Source organism: Myotis daubentonii, chromosome 2 (genome assembly GCF_963259705.1).
Source record: "Myotis daubentonii chromosome 2, mMyoDau2.1, whole genome shotgun sequence".
Taxonomy (NCBI): domain Eukaryota; kingdom Metazoa; phylum Chordata; class Mammalia; order Chiroptera; family Vespertilionidae; genus Myotis; species Myotis daubentonii.
Genome location: NC_081841.1, coordinates 67,613,249 through 67,633,200, shown reverse-complemented (window position 1 = coordinate 67,633,200; position 19,952 = coordinate 67,613,249). Strand labels below are relative to the sequence as shown.

Below are 19,952 nucleotides of genomic sequence, written 5' to 3'. Positions count from 1 at the left end.
TGATTGGCTGCCTGCTGCATGCCCCCTACTGTGGATCAAGCCTGTAACCCAAGCATGAGCCCTGACAAGGAATTGAACCCTGACCTCCTGGCTCATGAGTCGATGCTTAATCACTGAGCCACACTGGCCAGGTGTGGTTATGAATTTAAAGTGAGATCTGTCAGCATGCCTGTGGGTTGTCTTTTTTCCCCCAGCAATATAACCTGTTTGGGTATAGGTGAGGTATAAGGAAATGTGAAGAGGGCTAAGTCATTTTTTTTCACACTAGAGAAAGACAAGGTATGAGTCCTTTAATGAAAATGTTTATTTTTTTAACAACATGATAAGTTCACACTGATGGTTAATTAGCAATTATTTCAATACTTTCAAACTCATTTGCCTCCAGTTTTAGTCATAATGCAGGAATCTAAGCTTTTAAAATTAAGAAACAGCAACAGCTAATCTAATCCTTCTTGGTATTCCTTCATGATCAGCAAGATGCATAAAAACATTCTTTAAAGGGCTAAAGTAGATGGATATATAAATTGTGAGTTCATTTTTAAAGCTGTATAAAAGTAACATTTCTAAGAAAGCATTTAAACCCAAAATCACTCTTAATAAAAACAATATTCTTAATCCAGGCCATCTCCATTTTCAGCTATTTGGCATTCTGTTCTTTTGTAAATTTGATATTGCCCAACAAAGAATGGTTATCTTTTACTGTTTTGGGAGACGAATGAACAGATGAACACATCAAATGCCTACACAGCTGAGATTTTGCCTGAAGTCAATGTGTTTTAAGATAATCTTTTGTTACATATATATCAAACATTGAGGAATACTGGTGTCATTCAAGATCAAGTCTTTGATTAAGAACTGAATGTACTGGAGACGTATTTGGTAATCAAGATTTAGGTAAATTTTCACCAGCAGTAGCTCTATCAGCACACTGAAACATGTTGTAGACTTACTACCCAATAATTAACACATTAGACAACATTAGCCTCTTAGAAGAAAGACTGTATTTTGCTCCTGCTTCTGTAAAAACATTATTTATTTGAAAAAAGTGTGAACTTTTACTCAACTGCTACTTCCTGAATAGGAAAATGAGATAAAAGGAGCTGAAGAAGGAAATCTGTCCAGTTACACTCCACAGCCCTGGATATACTGAGTGAGATCTTGGTTTTGACAGTGATTTCTCCAGGCCACCCTGTAGGGAAAGGTGAAACACATGGTGATAAGGTTAAAGCATATCTTCACTGTGATAGCCATACAGCAAATCCTTTGTGAGGATAAACTACTTTAACACGATATGAAATACAGGCTTTTGATAGATCCAGGTATTGCTATTTATTAAATGGAGATATGTACACCCAGTACTTCACTTCTCCCCAAAGCCCTGGCTACAGCATAGTATGCTGACCACGAGAGTCACGTGCATTTCCTAACAGCCACTGCAAAGTGCATTCTACATTTACCTCATTCCAAACATTTCAAAATCGGACAAGGAACTGGTAGAGTGTGGAGAATCTTAAAAATTCTAGAAATCCTCCCAAATTAATGGACGAATAAGACAAAAGATTCTGAACCCGTTAAAATGTTAAAATAGATTGCTTCTAAGTGATACTTTGTTTAGCATACACCTAAAGCTGCAACTTTCAGTTCTCAGGAGCATATGGTGGCCCTTGAAAATCTTCTCTCACCTCTCTCCTAACACAGGGCAAAAAAGCTTTCCCCTCTAAGCTTACACATACCATGCGTTGATGCCTTGTGGATCCTCGACAACCCTCTTGGCACAGGTTACAGCTTGAGTGATGTCATCTTGAAGCAAAACTGAAAAACAGGTGGTGAGGAATGAAGACAACTTTCACAGAAATTTCATTTTACGTTTAGGTTTAGCCCATTTTATTCTCTTAGGCTAAGGAATGGACACTACAGTTCTTTTCCACAAGTTATGCATCTGTGAATGTTGGGAGGAATCTCAGATACCAAAGTCATTGGAAGTTCTGGAATTATCAACTAATGTGATGGATAGATAGTTCTCTTTGTAATAGGAACTATTAGAAGAAAAGGAGGGACCCACCTAATAATTTTCAATCAGCAATTCTACTACTAGAAATTTCCCCTAAAGAAATAAGAGCCCTGGCCAGTTTTTCTCAGTGGTTAGAGCGTCGGCCCGCAGACCTGAAGGGTCGAGGGTTGGATTCACAGTCAAGGGCATGTACCTCAGTTGCAGGCTCCATCCATGGCTCCAGTCTGGGCACATGTGGGAGGCAACCAATCAATGTGTCTCTCTCACATTGATGTTTCTCTCTCTCTCTCTCTCTCTCTCTCTCTCTCTCTCTCTCTCTCTCTCTCTCTCCCTCTCCCTCTCCCTCTCCCTCTCCCTCTCCTCCCCTCTATCTAAAAAAAAAGGGAAAAAGGATCCATTTTTCCCCAAAATAAAATAATAAAAATAAAATATAAAAATAAATCAAGATTGGTATTTGTTAACATATAAATAATTTCGTGTGATAAAGAACAAATTGTAAAGCAGTATATATAGTACAATTTCATTTTTGTTAAAACACACATTGTGCCTGGCCGGTGTGCTCAGTGGTTGAGCATCAACCCATGAACCAGGAGATCACGGTTGGATTCCTGGTCAGGGTACATGCCCTGGTTGTGGGCTTAATCCCCAGTAGGGCGCGTGCAGGAGGCAGCCAATCCATGTTTCTCACATGGATGTTTCTCCCTCTCCCTTCCTCTCTCTCCAAAATCAGTAATAATAATAAAAAATAACCATAAAGAACAGCACACATTATTACATGTTTATATGTAGGTATATTTATACATGACATAGCTTTATATTTACAGACATGATTGATATGTATTCTATCTAGAACAATATATACCTAAAGTTACTAGTAGTCATAAGTGTCTTGGTAGTAAGAATTTTTATTCAGTGACCAAAGATTATTATAGAATAAAAAATATTTTTAGCCGAAACCGGTTTGGCTCAGTGGATAGAGCGTCGGCCTGCGGACTGAGGGGTCCCAGGTTCGATTTCGGTCAAGGGCATGTACCTGGGTTGCGGGCACATCCCCAGTGGGAGATGTGCAGGAGGCAGCTGATCGATGTTTCTCTCCCATCGATGTTTCTAACTCTCTATCTCTCTCCCTTCCTCTCTGTAAAAAATCAATAAAATATATTTAAAATATATATATATTTTTAAAATAAATTAACTGGATACAAAAGAATATTCTAAGAATAATCTTTTCTACTAGAATTTTAACATTTAGAAATTTAACAATATCAATTTTATAATACTTATCCAATATTTTCATTTTTATGATTTGATTTGATTTGATTTTTTAAAGTCAGAGTCACCTTTTTTTTTTTAATCCTCACCTGGGGATATGTGTGTGTGTTTTTCAATTTTAGAGAAAGAAGGAGAGAGAGAGAGAGAGAGAGAGAGAGAGAGAGAAATATTAATTGGTTGCCTCCCATACGCACCCGAACTAGGGACTGAACTCGAAACCTAGGTATACCTCACCTTGTGCCCTGACAAGGACTCGAACCCGAAACCTTTTGTTGTACGGGATGATGCTCCAACCAACTGAGCCACCCAGCCAGAGCGAGATGGCATTCGTCTAGGTCCCTGTTGAACTTTTCAAAACCATTTCATTTGTATTGAATCTCTATTCTTGTAAGCATAACCAGATGGGTCCTGTGCCATCACTTAAACGTTATTTTCTCTTACCATCGCAGTTTATACCACAGGCATTAACTGTTCCTGGGGTTTTGCCATCATCACACCAGTAGTGGCTATTGATCTGGAATATCCCATAGTCCGTGCTGCTGTCTCCAGGATTGTAGTTTGTAGCTTGTGTGTTGTAACTACTTTCCCACTGGGCCAAACACACCCCTGAAAATAACATATTTTTAGTAATAAATAGCAATACCATATGATACATACTGCATACCATAATCAGTTCTATATAGCTAATTTTATTTTACTAATGACTCACTTTATAAGCATAAAGATGTAGAAGAGGGAAGACTATTTCATAGTCCATCCATCCATATATCCATCAAACTATTCATTCATTCATTCAAAAATAGTTATTAAGGGGAAGTGTTTGAATTCAACCTAAACATACATTGATAACATTGACAAAAATGGGCTAAAATACAAAGTAACTTTTACACAGGCACATCTAGGATTGCATACAAGAAAATGAAAACAGTTAACTGGAGCGAGAAAGAATAATAAGATGGCATTTCATGCTGCATTTCAGCTATCCTGACATAAACAGTGATTGAGAGGAAATAGGTTCCTACAGCCCCTGTATTGCAATATCAACGTAATTAAAAACAAACAAACAAAACACTTTGCTAAGAAAAGCCTCATGTCATGCAGGGGGATTAAAAAAGAGAAAAATGCTGCATTATTCTAGGCTCACAGAGCCCAGGTTCCACCAGGAAAGAGCTGGAGCTCAGCACCAAAGACGTGGCAGAGGTTTCTCAGGTGCTCAAATGTACCAGTCAGCCTGCATGTGCCACTGAGTCTGTGGCAAGGGGCAGCTTGGTAGCACTCGGAGAGTACAACGGGTGGTGGTTTGCTTAGAATGGTGCACAATTTTGCACTCCCGTGCTCTCATTCCTTCATCTGGCATTTCTGTTTATAAAGGAACAAGTTGATATAATTTTTTAACCATTTTAAGTATAAAAATCCTCAAATAACTTTTTTTAAAGAAGTCCATTCACGCAAAGCCCCTTTCTCAGTATTCATCCTCTATTAGTATCTGTTGCACACCTGGCTGGCTATTTGGAAGTAGGGAGAGGTAACTTACAGTCTGCCAGGCTCACTCCACTGTAGCCATCCATTCCAAGTGTTTTCAAGGTTCTGGCCAGCTCACACCTCTCATAGACCTTGGCCTGGACGGCGACAGAGAGGAGGAGAAGCCCCAGAGTCAGGAGAGCCTTCATGTTGACTGCGAAGCCAGACCGCTCAGCTGGCCAGGGGAGGCTGGCCCCAGTATTTAAGCTCTTTTAACTTCCTTCTTCTCCTAGTGGTTTGGAGGCTCCACCCTTTGAGCTATGTGGAAAACAGGAACCATTTTTTGGCTCACTGACTTCAAAAGGTTACAAGAATTAATCCACACGAAACTGATGAAATGACATTGTTTAAAGACCTGGCTCAGGAATAATTGGTATTAGCACTGTTTTCAAAACGGGAACTTTCTCTTATTTTTTTAAAAAATATATTTCTTTATTGATTTCAGAGCGAAAGGGAGAAGGAGAGAGAGATAGAAACATCAATGATGAGAGAGAATCATTGATTGTCTGTCTCCTGCACGCCCCGTACTGGGGATGGAGCCCACAACCCAGGCATGTGCCCTTGGCCGGAATCGAACCCGGGACCCTTCAGTCCACAGGCTGGCACCTATCCACTGAGCCAAGCCGGTCAGGGCTCTCTTATTTTTATGAATTTAAGCAACTCTAAAGGAAAAAAACAACCCACAAACGAACACTTTACACAAAATGAAAATGAGCTCTGATTTTTCATTAACATTCATTTCATTAAATTGTTTTGTGTACTCACAGAAAGAGAAACTAAAAAAAAAAAAATCCAATTTACCATTACAACAAAAAAAATTAAGCTACCTAGGAATAAACTTAACTAAGGAGGTAAAAGACCTGTTCTTCAAAAACTACAGGACGTTGAAAAAAGAGATAGAGGAAGACATAAACAAATGAAAGAATATACCTGTTTATGGATTGGTAGAATCAACATCATTAACATGTCCATACTACCCAAAGCAATCTATAGATCCAATGCAATCCCCATTAATATACCAATGGCATATTTCACAGACCTAGAACAAACTCTCCAATAATTTACATGCAGTTAAAAACAAAAACACTCCCAAAGGCCGCAGTAATCCTGAGAAAGAACAAAGTTGGAGGGATCACAATACCAGATATCAAGCTGTATTACAAAGCCACTGTTCTCAAAACTTCCTGATACTGGCACAAGAACAGACATATAGGCCAATGGAACAGAATGGAGAACCCAGAAATCGACCCAAGCCATTATGCTCAATTAATATTTGACAAAGGAGGAAAGAGCATACAGTGGGGTGAAGACAGTCTCTTCAATAAATGGTGCTGGGAAAACTGGACAGATACATGCAAAAAATGAAACTAGACCACCAACTTACACCATACACAAAAATAAACTCAAAATGGATAAAGGACTTAAACATAAGATGGGAAACCATAAAAATCTTAGAAGAATCCATAGGCAGCAAAATAGCAGACATATGTCAAAGCAGTATCTTTACCAATACAGCTCCGAGGACAATGGGAACTAAGGAAAAAGTAAAGAAATGGGACTATATCAAAATAAAAAGCTTGTGCATAGCAAAAAAAAAAAAAAAAATTGTTTTGTGTGTGTCCACATGCTGTTTTCATCTTTTCCAACTTAAAATTATTTTATGTACTCATTGCATAAAGAACGTGACACCTTGTCTGTCGTTTTAACAGGCATATAGCACCACATGATGTTGCCAAGCCCAGATCTGTACTTTAACTGTTTTGTAAAATTTTTTAAAAATATATTTTTATTGATTTTAGAGAGGGAGAGAGAAATAGAAACATCAATGATGAGAGAGAATCACGGATCTGCTGCCTCCTGCACACCTCACAGGATCAGCCCTTAACCCAGGCATGTGCCCTGACCAGGAATCGAACCGTGACCTCATAGGTCAACACTCAACCACTGAGCCACACCGGCTGGTCTACTTTAAATTTTTTTTATTACTATGATACGTGTGTTTTTTTAAATAAATAAGCCTCATGTGAATAACATCCCTAACACCTTTTCAACATGCCTTACCTCAAATTTCCATGTTAAAACATAGGGGTCATTATAAAGTTGGGGAACTTTATAATCAAACCTACAGAATAGCAGAATATGCCGCTTGAAAACCAGCCCCCTTGCCAGATTAATTATTTTAAGCCTTTGAGCTGAAGGCAATTATGTGCCTGAAGCAGAACATAAATTTGTACAGAAGTTAATAACCTACAATATTACGGAAGATGCTTGTCAGCCCTGAGGCAGCACATAACAAACTCTACTGACCAGCTATTATCTTCCATTAGTTCCGCATATATTCAGCTTCCCACGGTTCGCTGCCCTTGGAAGAATAAGGCTCTTTTCCTCTGTCTTGTCATTTCTCTAAAAATGTATTGTTCTTGGTGAAGATGCTATGAAAACGCAGGTGCTAGCCACCTCTTGGAGTTACTCAACCCTGCATTTCTCCCAAGCATATATGAGATGTGCATTTTATAAACATGTTTCTTTTTTCTTGTTAATCTGTCTTTTGTTACAAAGTCCCAGCTGAAACTCTAATAGGGTAGAAGGGAAGGGATTTTTTTCCCTCTTGTACTGTTTCTGGCAATGAGGATGGGACATTAAAAGACTGGGATAGTCCACTCTCCCCAGAGACTGCAGTTGAGTTATGGGATAAGTGACAACAGACAACAGAAGGTAAGAATTCTCACCAGGTCAGTGTCCCATATCGGACTAGTCAAAAGAGGAGGGTAACATTTTCTCCTTGTCTCTTCTTTCCAAATTTACAATGGCAGGAGAAAATCACTTGTAAAAATAGATCTTGAATTATGACTCTTATAAATTTGCTTTGGGGCACCCATAGGTTATTGATTCTGAGCTTGCCAGAAACAGTCAGGTTTTCTTTTGTCTCTGTCTTTTGTGTCATTTTTCATAAAAATGAAAATCATAAGTTGAGCATCTCCATTAGTCTTATTTTATGAACCAAAAACTTGGCTTTGTAACCAGTGAGAATGCTCTCTGGTTTCTGCCACTTGTGGGTGGGGAGGGACGTTCATTGTCAAGCTTGCATCAGGCAGCCAGCTGGCTAGGAACCTAAGACGTGAAAAGCAGCATTCTCTTCATCTAAATGTGCCAGCTTTCCGGAGAGTATGTAATATATATATATATTATTGATTTCAGAGAGGAAGGGAGAGGGAGAGAGAGATAGAAACATCAATGATGAGAGAGATTCATTGATCGGCTGCCTTCTGCATATGCTTCACACAAGGAACAGGGCCTGCAACCCGGGCATGTGCTGACAAGGAATCAAACCGTGACCTTCTGGTTCATAGGTCAACACTCAACCACTGAGCCACGGCAGCCAAGCTGGAGAGTTTACCTTAATAAAGAGTCCCAAAATATAAAGAACCATTGTCATATCTACCTTAGTTGCCTTGTTTGCGCTGGAAAAATTCCCATCCCAGTATCTCTTTTCCAGTAACATGGATGAATGGGTCTGTGATTTAAGGTGTCTCAATTTGTGGGAGATAGAAGTTTCTTTACTACCTGTGACAGTGAGGTCTTTGCTTTCTTAGGTTATCTTTGGAATGGCTCTGCATCTTGAGAAATCTGCATCTTTTATGCACTCTTTGGAGACAGCTCTTATGTCCATGGTTAAGCCATAAAAAGGCTTATTGGTATGTAGTGACAACTGAAATAGATACATCTTTGAAGATCTGGCCTTTCACATCTAAAAGAATTTTCAAGAGAGCTCTTATCCTAAACAAATGTCCTACTGGAAGGAAGGAAGGAAGGAACGAAGGAAGGAAGGAAGGAAGGAAGGAAGGAAGGAAGGAAGGAAGGAAGGAAGGAAGGAAGGAAGGAAGGAAAGAAAGAAGGAAGAAAGGGGAGAGATAGATAGATATAGAAGAATGCCTTAGTGTGTGTGTTGGGGGGGGGCGGTGACTGAATGGGAGATGATATTTGCAAACAACAGCTCTGACAAAAGGTTAATATTCAAAACATTAAAGAACTCATACAACTCAACACCAAACAAACAAACAATCCAAATAAAAAACAGGCAGAGGACCTGAAAAGATACCTCTCCCAAGAAGACATACAAACGGCCAATAGCTATATGAAAAGATGTTCAACTTCACCGGCTATTAGTGAAATGCAAATCAAAACTACAAGGAGATATCACTTTCTACCTATTAGAATGGCTGTTATCAACAAGACTAGTAAGAAGTTTTGAGAGGCTGTGGAGAAAAAAGAACCCTCATTCACTGCTAGTAGGAATGTAAACTCTATAGCCACTATGGAAACAAGTATGGAGTTTCCTCAAAAAAAATTAATAGAGTTACATATAACCCAACAACCCCTCTTCTGGGTATCTACCTAAACATTTTGAAAACATATATTCACAAAGATATATGCACCCTTATATTCATTGTAGTATTATTCATGGTGGCCAAGACACAGAAACAAAGTGTCCTTCAGTAGATTCTTGGATAAAGAAGTGATAAATGTATACAATGGAATACGACTCAGCTGTGAGAAAAGATGAAATACTGCCATTTGCAACAACATGGATAGATCTTGAGAATATCATGCTAAGTGAAATAAGTCTGACAGAAAAAGTCAAAAACCATATGGCTTCTCATATGTGGGAGATAAAACTGGAAGCAACAAGTGAACAAACAAGGCAAACAAAAACTCCTAGACACAGGCAACAGTAAGGTGGTTACCAGAGGGAAGGGGGATGGGAGGCTTAGCTAAGAGTAAAGGGGTCACATATGTGGTGACAGCCCAGCTGGTGTGGCTCAGCGGTTGAGTTTCGACCCAGGAACTAAGAGGTCACTGGTTCAATTCCTGGTCAGGACACATGCCTGAGTTTCAGACTCAATCCCCAGTAGGGGGCATGCAGGAGGCAGCCAATCAATGATGTGTTTCTCTTACCGATGTTTCTATCTCTATCGCTCTCCCTTCCTGTCTCCTTACAATTCAATAAAGGGGAAAATATATATATGATGACAGAAGATTTGACTTTGGGTGGTAAGCACACAATACAATATACAGATGATATATCATAGAACTGTACACTTGAAACCCATCTAATTTTATTAACCCAATCACCTCTATAAATTTAATTTTTAAAAATGCAACAAACACTAAACAAATAAAACCAAACAAAAAACCCCAAAACACTTCCTTCACAATTTTAGGAGGTGGAGACCAAGCTTCACACAAATGTCAAAACTGCAAGTGATACTGAAGCAGGTGTGAAACTTACATAAGTACTGGTAGCCCGGAAATTGCTTTCAGGAAGACCCAGAAAATGCAACAAAGACTTCACTTATTGTTCCTTACTCTGTAAGCAGACCCCATAAGGTCCAGGACTTCCTATACAGGGTGTCCCCCAAAAATGTATACACACTTTAGCCCTAGCAGGGTTTGGCTCAGTGGATAGAGCGTTGGCCCACGGACTGAAGGGTCCCGGGTTTGACTCCAGTCAAGGGCATGTACCTTGGTTGCAGGCTGGATCCTAGCCCTGGTCGGGGGTGTGCAGGAGGCAACCAATAAATTGTCTCTCTCACATCGATGTTTCTGTGGCTGTGTCTCACCCACTCCCGTCCACTCTCTCTAAAAATCTATGGGGAAATATCCTTGGATGAGGATTAACAACAATAAAAAATGTATACACACTTTAACAACCGATAGCTGCATAGTCTATTACATTTTGAAAATGAAATATATTCTGCCTCATCATTATTCACAGTGTGTATACATTTTTGGGGGGACACCTGTATTTTGGGCCTTCACTGAAAAAAAAAATTCATTGGACTCACATCTTAAAAAAAAAAAAAAGCACCTTAAATAGTACCTAGATTTCTGGTAATAAGCAACTATATCCCTGAGTTCCTTCTTAGATAAAACCTACTTCTTTTTTCAGTCCCATGGAAATATTAATCTTTTCATGTTTTTAAAATGTAAGCATCCTGATAGATAAGTGCTGGTTAAAGCAACCCCCAAGACAGGGGATAGAGGAGAGTTTAAAAAACAAACTGCTGCTTGCTATTTCCATAGGTTCCCTTGACCAAAATTTTAGTCCACAGACTCCATAAGATTACCTATTAAAGACAAATAAAAATTTCCCAAGTCTTCTCCACAAATATTGGTAAGGAGCTTTAGTCATCTGAGTAGGTAAACTTAACCTTTTCCTTCTGCCAAAAACACCACTTAGATCCAATCATTCATTTATAAGCTAGTTGAGTTTTGTACTATTGTACCTGTATTATTGTGGCTTTTAAAATAAAAGCTCAGAGGTCTCTGATTTCATCTGTCGGTGCTTGTATGTATGTTATTTATGTAATATTTTTCTCCCTCCAGGTATTATTTCTAAAAACTAACTTGTAAAAGAGTTCCTTTTAGTTGGCTTAAAGAAAATATAAGCACTTATAATCTTTAAGGCTAGTCAAATAAGCTTATCTCTGCTAGATGTTTGAGATGATAAAATTGTCACTTCAACCTAAGAACAAAACATACAATAAAAATGATTTGCTTAATGTATGTTAAGATGGCAGAAAAATAAAGCCACATGTTTAACTTTTTAAGTTGTTACTGTAATTTCTTTTTCAAAGTTTAAAATATTTAATGAAAAAGACCAAGAGCAAAGCATTATTTACAGGTGGGTAAGAAAAGAAGACAGACCCACAACCGCATCCTGGGCGGTTGCGAGGCACCGCTAGACTTGATTCCCGTTGCCAGAACCTTGTGTCCTTCCTACATTCTCCCCGTGAGCTGCAGGTGTTGTCACGCCCTGACAAAGTGGTCAGAGGGGTCAAGGTTCAATTCCCATGAACCTCCTTAAACAAACTGCCCTGGACAGTCCCGAGGGGACAGAGCTGGCCAGCTCGTCCCCAGCGCAGCAGACGCCTCAGATCAGGTCGGCCACGTCCACGGGCATCTCGGGCGTCTGCGTGGAGCAGTACTGCTCCCTGTCCCGCAGGATGCGGACGTCGTCCCTCTTCACGAAGTTGATGGCCACGCGCTTCCGGCCGTACCGTACGCCCCGACCGCCCGACTCTGTGGACGTAGAGCTCCCGGTGGTTGGGCAGGTCGTAGTTGATGACCAGGGACACCTGAGGGACGTCCAGGCCGCGGGCCCAGACGTCGGTGGAGATGAGCACCCGGCTGGCGCCGGGGCGGAACTCCTCATGATGGACTCCCGCTCCTTCTGCGGCACGTCCCCGTGCATCGACACCGTGAGGCTGGCTTCTCTCATTTTCTCCGTCAGCCAGTCCACCTTCCTCTTGCTGTTGCAGAAGATGACGGCTTGTGTGATGGTCAGCGTGTCGCAGAGGGCACACAGCGTGTCCAATTTCCACTCTCCTCCTTCCACCGCCACGAAAAACTGCTTGATGCCTTCCAGCGCCAAATCATCACGCTTCACCAGGGTGCGGCTGGGGTCCGTCATGAACTTGCTGGTCATCTCCAAGATCGCGTGGGGCAGCGTGGCGCTGAGCACCACCACCTGCGTGGCCGGGGGCAGGTGCGTGTAGACGTCGTTAATCTGCTCCTTGAAACCTTCATTCAACATCTCATCAGCCTCATCCAAAACCAACATCTTGATCGCACGTGTCCTCAGACTCCTGCGCCGAATCGTATCAAAGACACGCCCCGGCGTGCCGGCCACCGCGTGCTGCCCGTGGTCCAGCTTCCGGACGTCCTCGCCCACGTGGGTGCCCCCGATGCAGGTGTGGCACTGCACCTTCATGTCGTCGCCCAGCGCGAGCAGGCCCTTCTGGATCTGCACGGCCAGCTCTCTCGTGGGGGCCAAGATCAGAGCCTGGGTCTCACGGACCTGGCTGTCCAGACACTGGAGGACGGAAATGCTGAAGGGGGCGGTCCTGCCCGTGCCAGACTGAGCCTGCGCGATGACGTCTCTCCCTCTAATTATCTGCCTGATGGCTCGCTGCTGGATGGCGGATGGCTCTTCAAACCCATAGGCGTAGATGCCTCGCAGCAGGCCCCCCCGCAGGCCATGGTGTCGAAGGTGGGCATCACGTCCACTTCCTCGCTGGTCTCGAATTCCACTTTGTCACGTCTTCCTCTTTGAGCAGCCGCTTCTGCGCCGACCCTGAGTTCACCATCGTGGTGGTGGGTTCCCAAAGGTGGGGGCGGCGGCGAAGAATTGATGACACGGAGACTGGGTTCAGCTGATCAGGATGGTTAGGTTCTCTTCTCTTTCTGTTTCTGTAATTTTTGCAAGGAAACTAAGATTTGTTTTTGGTAGCAAAACGTTTCATGTATGAGGATGCATTTTGTAAAAAAATATTTTTGTTGATTTCAGAGATAGAGAGAGAGAGAAATATTAATGATGAGAGAGAAACATTGATTGGCTGCCTCCTGTACGCCCCACACTGGGGATCAAACCTGCAACACAAGCATGTGCCCTGACCAGAATCCAACCATTACCTCCTGGTTCATAGGTCAACGATCAACCACTGAGCCATGCTGGCTGGGCTGAGGATGCATTTTTGTTGAGCATATACGCATATGCTATGCATAACCCATAGATATAGACAATAGGGTGTTGAAGGATTGGGGTGAGAGGGGGGTGGGCAAGGGCAATGTGGAAAAAGGGGACATATGTAATATTTTCAACAATAAAGATTTATTAAAAATAAATAAAAATACCAAAAAAGAAGACTCATTTTGTCCTAATGTAGAGGTTATTTAAAGGCTATTTTAGACTAGAAAAAATGAGGATAAAGGATAAGACCTAAATAGGTATAGAAAGTGAGGAAAAGAGAGAAAAAGAAAGGAAGGGAGAGAAAAAGGGAGGAATTCTTATCTTGTGTGGTCAAGCTGGTGAAAACTGAGTTAATTTATTAAAAGGTTTTGTTTGTTTTTATAATCAAATTGCATCTTTACTGAACTATGGTGAATGCATGTAACATAATACAAACATGCTTGGTACTGGAGTTTATATTTCAAATTCAGAGTTGAAAAAATACAAATTGAAAAATAGATCTAATTATTAAAATTTTCTCTTTTGTAATTCTTTTGCTCCTTTGAGTTGAAGCCAGGAGGCTGACATCACCCCTTCCGCCCGAGAAGGAAGCATCAGGCCCGGGGGGGGGGGGCACGGTGGGATGGGCCGAGACCCTCGCAGGCTCCTGGACCAGCACCCTATTGCACTGTGGCTCCGTAACTACTCTGTGTGGCCTGCATTCACACGACCAGCATCGCCCAGCAAAGGCAACCTGACAGTATTAGTCCATTCTCACAGAGTCTGGATACAGAAAGCCTTCGGGGGAATTCAGTCTTTAACCCCACAATTTGGGTAAATACTGTCCGGGTCATGTCTTTCATTTCTGGAAACCAACTGCAGCAAAGGAAACGGAGGCAGAATAGCCCTTGCTCATGGCTTCCCGTTTTTGCCAGGACTGGGCAGACATGACCATACATTCAAGTCGCTGTTTGTGAATATTCTTGCGCAGAAAAAGTGTTCAGAAGGGTCATAACCTTGACCCAAAGTCTTTGACCTACTTTCACAGGGAAACCAAGGTGTGGCTTTTGCCTCATCGGAAATGAACCAAGTAGATTGGTTGCAACAGTTTTGCCTTCTCCCACACATCAAGTGACGACCAGGTCAGAGGGCTTCTGTGGAATACACTGGCTCAAGTTCACCATCAACCTGCCTGTGATGAACATACAGAAGCACATCAGGGGCGACCGCGGTGTGCTCCACTGACTCTCTTTGCACAGTTCAGTTCCAGGTGACTGATACAATCACCTGACTGTCCTCACCAAACGTTGCCACCTTGGACTGTGGAGTCCCGGCCAGTTCCCCTGTGACATACACAGGTGATTACATCACCACAACTGTCTGTGGCTGTGCTTAGGAGTTCGGACCTGTCTACGTAAATCTTTTCATTTCTGCAAATACACAAAAATAAGCCTTTTCCCAGTGTTGGGCCTGCCCTGGCACCATGTCACAGACTTCTTCGGTCACATGAAAATTCTCAACTTCACAAATAAATAAAGCTAACTGGGTGGAAGTAGTTCATGCGCAGAAATAGAAAAGGCCACAATAGATTTGACTCTTTCGAGCAACTGGACTTGTCAATCTTCTGATTGCCCTTCGACACACCGTACAACGCAAATCAACGCCTGTTTGACTTAAATAATGGCCCAAACAGATGTGTTTTCTGTCCAGGACATGTCATCTGCTCCTTTATAAACTCGCCGTGTGTCGGTTTTAATGTCCAGGTAATTCTCTTCACATCACTGTGAGACTGCATTTGGCAGCCACGTCATTTCCATGGTTGGCTTTCCAAACCCTACTGACACTTGAGGCCCTTTTTCAGTTCACTGAGCATCGCATCTCGTGTCTGGTCTGTATACTGGTCGAAGTTCTTACTGTGCTTTGATTCATAATGACATTTCAGGTTGTACTCTTTCAACACAGACGTGATTTTTTTGCATATTAAACACGTAGGCATATTCTTCACTTCCACAAAGAAATAGTCTCGCTCCCATTTTTGAAACACGGGGCCCTCTCATTCTCTCTTTGGTTTTGACACTGTCAGTGGAGCCCACGGGAGAAGCTGTGCAGGCCAGGACTGGGCAGGTGGCGGGTGCAGGAGGGGGGATCCCAGCTGGGGCTGCCCCGGGCCCTGGTGCGGTGGGGGCAGCAGCGCAGGGGCCCTGGGTGGCTGGAGGTGGTGAAGGGAAGCCTGCTGTGGGGGCACCCCATCTGGGGCACCGGTGGGTTAAGGAGGAGGCTCCGCAGTTGGGGATTGGCCCCAGGGGTCTGGGGCCGAAGGATAGGTCCAGGAGGGAGCAGGCCAGGAGCTGCTCCGGGAGGGCCTTGGGCAGCGCCTGGGGCAGCCTGGGCAGCACTCTGGGGCTGGGGCTGCCCTACAGCTACAGAGACCCCCACAGTGCCCTGAGGCTGGGGCTGCGGTGGGCGGAGCTGGAGCAGATTCGGTGAGGGCCTGGCCTGGTCCTCCAGAATGGGACCCAGCCCGGGTGGTGCCTGTTGCGCCCCCATCCCGCGCTGCTGCTCCAGCTTCTGCTGCTGCACCTGCTTGTGGTTGGTGATAACCTGGCGGATGCCGTTGACAAAGCCGCTCTGGTCATAGAGGATGAGGCCATGAGGATCTTCTTCTTGGACGAATACAGGAGCATGAGCACGCGCACCTCACAGGGGGCCGTGTGGGGGAAGTGCACACAGCCCGCAAAGCCGTTGCCCATGATGTGGTAGAGGCCTTTGAGGGACTCCAGGTCCTTGTTGGTGAAATGGAACTGGACCATCCTTGAATTCTGGAACAAAGGGCCCAGTGTGGTCAGCAGTTGCTGGGGGATGAGCTGCATGATCAGTTTCTGGGGCCACTGCTCTGTTTTCAGGTTCTCGCCCTGATTGACGTAAACCTGGCAAGGCAGTGACCGCGTCAACTTGGTGTTGACCGCGTCAACACGGAGGCAGGTTTGGGTTTCTCCTGCCACTCGAGGACCCCGCTCCAGGCCAGGAGCTTGTTGGAGACGGACTGCTGCCCCCCCACCCCCAGGGCCGAGGCCCCTAGCTGGGCTGGGGAAGGCCACTCACCCCACCTGGGGCAACCGTGCCCCAGGCTGCGCAGTGGGGGCCAGGCCCTGAACAGGAGCCACCGTGGAGACCAGGTTGGGCTGGGAAGTGGGAGACGGCTTGGGGGCACCAGGTGGCGCCTGTGGCAGCGCAGGGGCCTGGGCTTGGCTCAAGGGGGGACCCACTCCTGGAGCCGCTTGCTGGAGAGGGTTGATGGGCGAGAAGCGAGGGCCCAGCCAGCCTTCTGGTTCTTGGCAGCCTCCACTGCATTCTGAGCAGCCACCTGAGCTGCACTCAAGTTCCCAGGAACCGGTTACTGCTGGGGGACGGAGGGCAGAGGCTGCTGGGGGGCTGCCGAGAGCACAGCACTCCAGGATGGAGCTGGAGGCAGGGAGACAGGCTGCTTTGGCTGGAGGGGGCCTGGGGCCACGCCACCCCCGACTGGCAGCAGGAGTCCCGGCACCAGCACCATGTGTCCTGCGTCCTGGCTCACATCTGCTGGCTGGGGAGGGTGGGGGGGGGCTTTTTGAACAGAGGCCATAGGGCAGGCAGCTTCCGAGGGGACACGATGGAGAAGTGCATCCCTCGATCTGCTCTAGCATCTTCTTGAAGTCATCGAACAGCTGCAGGGCCGTGCTGAGGCCTTCCACGATGAGACTGCAGCTCCGCCACCCCTGCCCATGAACTTAATGCCATCGAGCCAGGTGACGAACTCATAGGCGCTGCTGGTGGGAGCGTGACACTGTACGTAGCACTCGGGAGCGCAGTCCACCCTGTTGAACACCACGAGGCTGTACTGGGTCCCCCCATAGTCTCCCCCGAAGTCCGTCTCAGCGGGAGGACCACCATTAAAATACTCTATGGCCGGGAGCAGGTCGTGCGTGCGGAGCCCCTCGAAGTAGGGCCCCAGGTTGGCGGTGCCCACAATCACAACCACCACGTCAGCTACCAGGCGCCTGGCACGAGCCAGGCCCTCGGACCCAGGGACCATGCCCCACGAGCTAGTTGCCATCCCAGCAGAAGCCTCCTCGAGCAGAGCGCAAGTGCGCCTGCGCTGCGCGTGCACCCACACTGAAAGGCTGTGCCTAACCTTAGAAGGTTTTTTAAAATAAGCTTTAATAATGATAGTGCACCTGTGCAAAACTAGAATTTAATGTTCTCTCTCTGATAAAATAAAAGATTTCTCTGGACAACAGTGTGGTAATTGGGGCGGGGGAGGGCTGTGCTGGAGGTGGAAGAGGGCATAGAGGGGATAAATGGTGCTGGAAAATTAAAATAAATAAAATAAAAAACTTAAAAAGAGATTCCTCTTTACCTGTTAACTAACTTGCCTGGGAAACAAGGATTCTGTGCCTCATCAGAATAACCACCTGAGTACTTCGTGTCCTTCCTTTATCAGGTCGTTGATTACTTAGGGAAAACCGAGTCTTTTCAATGTTCAAAGAGACTAGGTTTCTTCCTGGTGTGTTACTTCCTGTATTTGCCTTGGAAACTACACTTGTTCTTAGCCAAAAGGCAATTGTGTATGTGAAATCTTTCATTGTCACTTTGGTTGAATAAGTGACTTAAGTATTGTTTCATACTAACCTATGACGCTGTGTCCATACTACCCAAAGCAATCTATAAATTCAACGCACTTCCCATTAAAATACCAACAGCATATTTCACAGACCTAGAACGAACTCTCCAAAAATTCATCTGGAATAAAAAAAGACCCCGAATAGCTGCAGCAATCCTGAGAAAGAACAAAGTAGGTGGGATCTCAATACCAGATATCAAGCTGTATTACAAAGCCACTGTTCTCAAAACTGCCTGGTACTGGCACAAGAACAGACATATAGATCAATGGAATAGAATAGAGAGCCCAGAAATTGGCCCGAACCAATATGCTCAATTGATATTTGACAAAGGAGGCAAGAACATACAATGGAGCCAAGATAGTCTCTTCAATAACTGGTGTTGGGAAAATTGGACAGATACATGCAAGAAAATGAAACTAGACCACCAACTTACACCATACACAAAAATAAACTCAAAATGGATAAAGGACTTAAATATATGATGGGAAACCATAAAAATACTAGAAGAATCCAAAGGCAAGAAAATCTCAGACCTATGCCGAAGCAATTTCTTCACTGATACAGCTCCTAGGGCATTGGAAACTAAAGAGAAAATAAACAAATGGGAATACATCAAAATAAAAAGCTTCTGCAAAGCAAAAGAAACCATCAACAAAACAACAAGAAAGCCCACTGCATCAGAGAACATATTTGCCAATGTTATCACGGATAAGGGTTTAATCTCCAACATTTATAGGGAACTCATACAACTTAACAAAAGGAAGATAAACAATCCAATCAAAAAATGGGCAAAGGACCTAAATAGACACCTTTCAAAAGAGGACACTCAGGAGAGAGAAACCAAGATGGCGGCACAGGTTAACGCCGGAGATTGCTGCCTCGAACAACCACTTCAAAAAACAACTAAAAGACGGAACAGACATCACCCAGAACCACAGGAAGGCTGGCTGAGTGGAAATTCTACAACTAGGAGGAAAGAGAATATCATACCCTGAAGCAGGGGATCCCTCGGGGGTGAGGACAACGGAGCCCCAACGCGCTAGGGCGTCTGCATGCACGACTCCGGGGACCAGGTTCATTGACGCAGATCCATTTAATTGAGGAACTGCAGGGGTATATATAGCATGAGGGGACCAATCAGAGGGAGACACGTTGCTATAGGCGACCAATCAGAGGGAGACATGTTGCTATAGGCGACCAATCAGAGGGAGACACGTTGCTATAGGTGACCAATGGCTGAAAGGCTGGGGTACTATGCATGTGGCTCTAGGAGTTAGTTCAGGCGGGCATTGCTACTTCCTGGTGTGCCGAGGAAGCATGTCATGGTGGAGTGTGCTCACACCATTGCAACAGCCACAGCGCTGAGACATACTTCCTGAGCTCTACTACATCTCCCCCTTCCTTTCTAATTAGCGCCAAAGCAAAGGAGTTGTCACTACTCAGAAGGAGATAGAAGGGCGGCCCTATAGATGGGTAAAAGGAGTAGCAGAGGTACGTGCCACTGGAAACTGGGAACACCAACTGGCATGAGAACGCCAGGGTGAGGTATCACAGTCCACAGTCCTTATCTGTGTGCACCCGTGCTACCAGCTGTGATGATAGCACACACCAACAAGAATAATGTTCCTGCCGACAGGTTCCCCTCTGGCGCCATGCGCAAGGCTTGGTCTTGTAGAGCCTTGATGTCACCCCAGGTGATGGGGTGAGCTCGTCGGTGTCTAGGTCGTCTCCGCCGTCGGGGCTGGTTCTCTTCTATGGTCAGGTCCTCCATTTCCTCCACGGGGGGGGATGGTGGTGATCTACGACTCATCGTTGATGGTGTAGGGTTTGACGTCACGAGCAGGGATCCACGCGGGACTTTTGTCGCCTTCTGGAAAAATACAAGCAAACCCTCTCCCCTGGGTTAAGAGCGGGTCGGGGCCTTTCCAGGCTCCGGTGAGTGGGTCTCTCCACCGGACCAAAGGAAGAGGTGTTGGTA

At 44.5% G+C, this 19,952-nt stretch overlaps 1 protein-coding gene and 2 pseudogenes across 1 annotated transcript; all 3 read right to left on the bottom strand.

The window, feature by feature from the left end:
• Positions 1 to 286: 286 nt before the first annotated feature.
• Positions 287 to 5,045, bottom strand: LOC132227914 (lysozyme C, kidney isozyme-like). Its single transcript, XM_059683579.1, has 4 exons — positions 4,815 to 5,045; positions 3,722 to 3,886; positions 1,734 to 1,812; positions 287 to 1,189 (listed from the first exon to the last, which is right to left on the bottom strand). Exons 1-4 carry the CDS (start codon positions 4,948 to 4,950, stop codon positions 1,123 to 1,125), a joined length of 447 nt encoding a protein of 148 aa, XP_059539562.1. The 5' UTR covers positions 4,951 to 5,045; the 3' UTR covers positions 287 to 1,122.
• A 6,656-nt stretch (positions 5,046 to 11,701) lies between these two features.
• Positions 11,702 to 12,951, bottom strand: LOC132227903 (eukaryotic initiation factor 4A-III-like; annotated as a pseudogene).
• Positions 12,952 to 13,964: 1,013 nt separating this feature from the next.
• LOC132227902 (mediator of RNA polymerase II transcription subunit 25-like) lies at positions 13,965 to 17,446 on the bottom strand (annotated as a pseudogene).
• Between the last annotated feature and the right edge of the window lie 2,506 nt (positions 17,447 to 19,952).

Excerpts from the sequence above, each read along its gene's own strand:
- LOC132227914 (XM_059683579.1), bottom strand. The coding sequence starts at position 4,950 with ATGAAGGCTCTCCTGACTCTGGGGCTTCTCCTCCTCTCTGTCGCCGTC. Across the intron at positions 1,813-3,721 it reads CTGTGGTATAAACTGCGATG|TTTTGCTTCAAGATGACATC; the intron begins GTAAGAGAAAAT and ends CCTGTTTTTCAG. Across the intron at positions 1,190-1,733 it reads CCACAAGGCATCAACGCATG|GGTGGCCTGGAGAAATCACT; the intron begins GTATGTGTAAGC and ends CTTTCCCTACAG.